Genomic DNA, 4,223 nt, shown 5'->3' on the forward strand with positions numbered 1-4,223 from the left:
AGTGGGTTTGCAGGTGCCGCTGAAGGGAAAAGGTGCAAGAGAGAATCTTTTTGCAATGATTGCATTTCAACACAGTTTTCCTACGAGACCTGGGACTCTGCTGTCGGGAAAAACACGTGCTGGACAGGTTCCCTCTGTCCAGCTTCTCCTTGGCCTGGCCCAGCCAGGCCCCCTCAGCGTACGTCCCGTTGTTCAGGCCGTTGGCACCTCCGCAGAAAGCCCCGCAGAACTTTCTCCTCGGCCGGATCCTCAGCTCTGGGTGGACGTTCCCCCAGACCTTGGCCCCAAAGGCCCTGTCTTTTATGTGGATGCTCTGGTGGAGGTCCAGGTGGCGTTTGTCGGCGAAGCTGATCTCGCACATCGCGCATTCGTAGGGCCCCTCTTTGGCGTGGCTCCGCTGGTGGATGATGAGGTTGATTTTCAGACGGAAACGCTTCCCGCATTCAGTGCAGGGGTGGGACCACTCGCGCACGTCACCGCGCCGACAGTTGCCCATCAGCAGCCTGCTGCTTGCACATCTGCTCGGCTTCTTCTTGCTCTTCGCCTTCTCATTTTTGGGGCACTTGTGGCTCTCTGGGCTGGGAGAGGTTGCCGAAACCTCTTGCAATGCTTCAGGCTCCTCTTCCTTCACCTTGACGTTTTCAGGAGGAGAAGCCCGTTCACGCACCGTTTCATTTCCCAGTAAAAAGCTTTCCTCTGAAACAGAACACAGGCGTTGGTCATTCACGCGCCCAGGATTAACCCAGGCTGCGGTTCCCAAAGCACCGAGCAGGCTTTTAGCAATAAAGGAGCTACCAACAAATTTAAGAATGCAGTTTGGAAAGGGGCAGGTGCCACCACAGCCCATGTGCCCCGAGCAAGCCAGACCTCTTGCTCCCAGAAAAAAAAAAACAAGCTGTGGTTTGCCGCGGCGCCATCAGAGCCGGTGGCGCAAAGGGATCCACCTCTAAAACCAGGACACCACCGACGGCCACAAGATGTAGCGGGGGAAAAAGGATCATTGAAGAGCGACAGTCTGCAGTACTGCAGGCTTCTGTTTGCTTCTGTCAGACTTGGCACTGCCGGCAAACGCCAAATGTTGCGGGCAAACGGGCTCCCGCGAGGGCTGTGCAACGCCGAGGGTGGTGGCGAGCTCTCCACACCCCCCACCGCAGCCAGGTCGGTCTGCCGGCGTAAGCCGTGGCCAGAACCTCTTTAACTCCGCACACCAGAGCCAGACACGGGCTGCGAGGCTCTGGAAGAAGAGATGCTCTGCGCCTTACCTTGGTAAAGCTTCAGGACCAGAACAGAGCGTGTCTGCGGACGGCCGCCCCCCACTTCCGACCCCCCCCTCCCCGCTCCCTCCGCTTCTGGCAAGAAGAAGAGGGCTGTGCCACGAGAAGCATTAGGCCACCTGAGCTCAACACCGGCTCTACCGCAATGCTGGAGGAAGGAAGCGTGCTGCTGCTGCCAGCTCTCCCCCCGTTTCTGAGAGGAGGAACCCCGACTGGACCGGTGTTCTTTCTGCAGAGACGATAGGGCTGAAACGCCCAACGCTACCCTCCTCCCTTGCTTGGTGATAAAAGACAGGCCCGAAACTTTCTTCTCCCTCCCCAAGGCTGAGGGACGTGGGGCTCTTTAGTCTAGAGAAAAGAAGACTGAGGGGGGATCTTATTAATACTTACAAATACTTAATGGGAGGGTGCCAGGGGGATGGGAGTAGTCTTTTTTCAGTGGTGCCCAGTGATAGGACGAGGGGTAATGGGCATAAACTTGACCATAGGAAGTTCCATCTTAACATGAGGAGGAACTTCTTTACTTGGAGGGTAGTGGAGCAGTGGCACAGGCTGCCCAGAGAGGTGGGGGAGTCTCCCCCTCGGGAGCCATCCCAAACCCGCCTGGACGCCGTCCTGTGCCACTGCTGGAGGTGCCCCTGCTCTGGCGGGGGGGTTGGACTAGATGATCTCCAGAGGGCCCTTCCAACCCTGACCAGTCTGTGATTCTGTGATTTCACACACGTTAGCGAGCTGCAAGCTGCTTCCTGCCCGCAGGGCCCCCCGTTTCCCCTGCGCTGGGTTACTCACTGGTGCTAGGCTCAGCCGCGTCCTCTTCCATCTCTGTCTCAGGCCCATCGTCCCTGCGCAGCTCCTCTTTTTGCGCGCTCAGGGACATGACGTTCATCACCAGGATGGGGAGTTCTGTTTGAAGAGAAGAGCAGTTTTGAACATCTGTGGAGAACTCGCACTGTCCTGTTTCGGTGCGATGCCAACCAGAGATGTGCTGGGAGTGTGCAGAAGAGCCAGAGAAAGCTGTGGCTCAGGGAGCCATGACATGTTGCCCCAGGGGAGGTTTAGGATGGAGATTAGGAGAAATTCCTTCCCGGAGAGGGTTGTGAAGCAGTGGCACAGGCTGCCCAGGGCAGTGGTGGAGTCGCCATCCCTGGGGGGATTTAAAAGCCGTGTAGCCGCGGTGCTGAGGGACGTGGGTTAGTGGTGGGCTGGGCAGGGCTGGGGTAACGGGTGGACTCCATGGTCTTAAGGGTCTTTTCCAACCTAAATGATACTATGATTCTATGGAAAGCATGTGAGGTGTTAAAAGGAACTGGAGTGAAGCCACACACAGGGACCATAAGCAGAGGGAGAGCTGGGAGGAAAGTCACCAAGGTGTCTGCTGCGTGCTGTCACCTCTGCAGAGCAACCTCATCCCTCCTAAACCCTCCCCACCGACTCTACAGGCGGCATTCCCGTATCGCCTCCTGTTCAGGCCCTCCAACCCGTTCCATTTTCCCTGGAAGCACTTTGACAACACACCACAAGGCTTCTGCTTTTCCCCGGCCATGCTCTTCTTAAGCACGGTGACCTGCCATGCCCTCTCCCCCAGACATTGCCGCCAGACCTCCTGAGAGAGCTGGGACAGGAATGGCCCCCGAGGAAACAAATCCTCCTGGCACCTACGTAACTCACCTGTGTTAGCTTCCGTGGGGACTCTGTCTTCTCCCAAAGCCTCTTCCTCCTGATCCACCTCTTCTGGTGTCCGTGGGGACTTCTGACCATCTGGGACACTTGTCTGCGGGGTGTCCTGACTGCCTGGGACGCCTGTCTGAGGGGACTCCCGACTATCTCCAGCGTGCGCCTGCGGGGACTTCTGACCATCTCGGACATTGGTCTGTGGAAGCTCCTGACCATCTCCGATACGTGTCAGCGGGGGCTCCTGACAGTCTTCGACACAGAACTCTTCATCCCTCTCGATCCGGGACAGGAGGTCAGGCCTGGACACGGCGTCGTCTGCTCACGGGGCAGAGGAGCATCGCGTTTTATTAGGAACTGGCTGCACCTTTATCCTGTCAAAACTCTCAAAGTGACCCTTCTCGCCGTAACCCCAGAGCTCGCAGGCAGTACGGACAGACACAAATAAATTATCCGGGCTCTAACAGGAAAGGTGGTGGTGCTGCTTTCTTGGCCCCGTGGCAGGATCCACCCGTGAGCACAGCTGTAGCTCAAGTACAGAGCAGCTCTAAATAACAGAACGTGAACTAAAATCTCAAAGGAGAGGGACAGCCTCTCTCTGTCTAACATCTTTTTTCTCTCCTCCTGGCAGCACTTGACAAACCGACCCCCGGTGGCACGCTCGGGGCTTGTATCGCTTGTGGGTGACGCTCCCCAAAGGACAGAGCCTGCGCTGCCTCTGCCCCCGCCGGCGCTCACCCGGCCTCTCCCGGACCTTCTTTAGCCCCCAGCTCCTCACTCCTGCAGCAAAGAGCTCTCGCTCACAGCTCTGCCCACGTATTTCTTCTTCTCTTGGCTCTGTCAGGCTCTGCCTGTCCCTTTCCAGCATCTCCCACCCTCTTGCCTGCCCTTCGCGCTCTTAACCATTGACTTAGACTCATCTTAACCATCAGAAACCTGATGAAGTTCAACCAGGGCAAGTGTAGGGTACTGCACCTGGGGAGGAATAACCCCATGCACCAGTACAGGTTGGGGGTGACCTCCTGGAGAGCAGCTCTGTGGAAAGGGACCTGGGAGTCCTGGGGGACAACAGGATGACCATGAGCCAGCAATGTGCCCTGGTGGCCAAGAAGGCCGATGGCATCCTGGGGGGCATCAAGAAGAGTGTGGGAGGTCATCCTCCCCCTCTGCTCTGCCCTGGGGAGGCCACATCTGGAGCGCTGTGTCCAGTTCGGGGCTCCCCGGGTCAGGAAGGACAGGGAACTGCTGGAGAGGGTCCAGCAAAGGGCTACGGAGATG

At 57.6% G+C, this 4,223-nt stretch overlaps 1 protein-coding gene across 1 annotated transcript in view; it reads right to left on the bottom strand.

Annotated features, from left to right (window-relative positions):
• LOC104290004 (zinc finger protein 777-like) overlaps nt 1-4,223 on the bottom strand; it is a 15,552-nt gene that overhangs the window by 1,301 nt on the left and 10,028 nt on the right. Inside the window, exons 5-7 of the mRNA XM_009889051.1 lie at nt 2,943-3,263; nt 2,064-2,177; nt 90-696 (exon numbers count right to left, since the gene is read on the bottom strand). Coding sequence (XP_009887353.1) covers nt 90-696; nt 2,064-2,177; nt 2,943-3,263 — 1,042 coding nt within the window. The remainder of the gene's footprint in view (nt 1-89; nt 697-2,063; nt 2,178-2,942; nt 3,264-4,223) is intronic.

This window comes from Charadrius vociferus, unplaced genomic scaffold, assembly GCF_000708025.1.
Source record: "Charadrius vociferus isolate BGI_N301 unplaced genomic scaffold, ASM70802v2 scaffold1317, whole genome shotgun sequence".
Classification (NCBI taxonomy): domain Eukaryota; kingdom Metazoa; phylum Chordata; class Aves; order Charadriiformes; family Charadriidae; genus Charadrius; species Charadrius vociferus.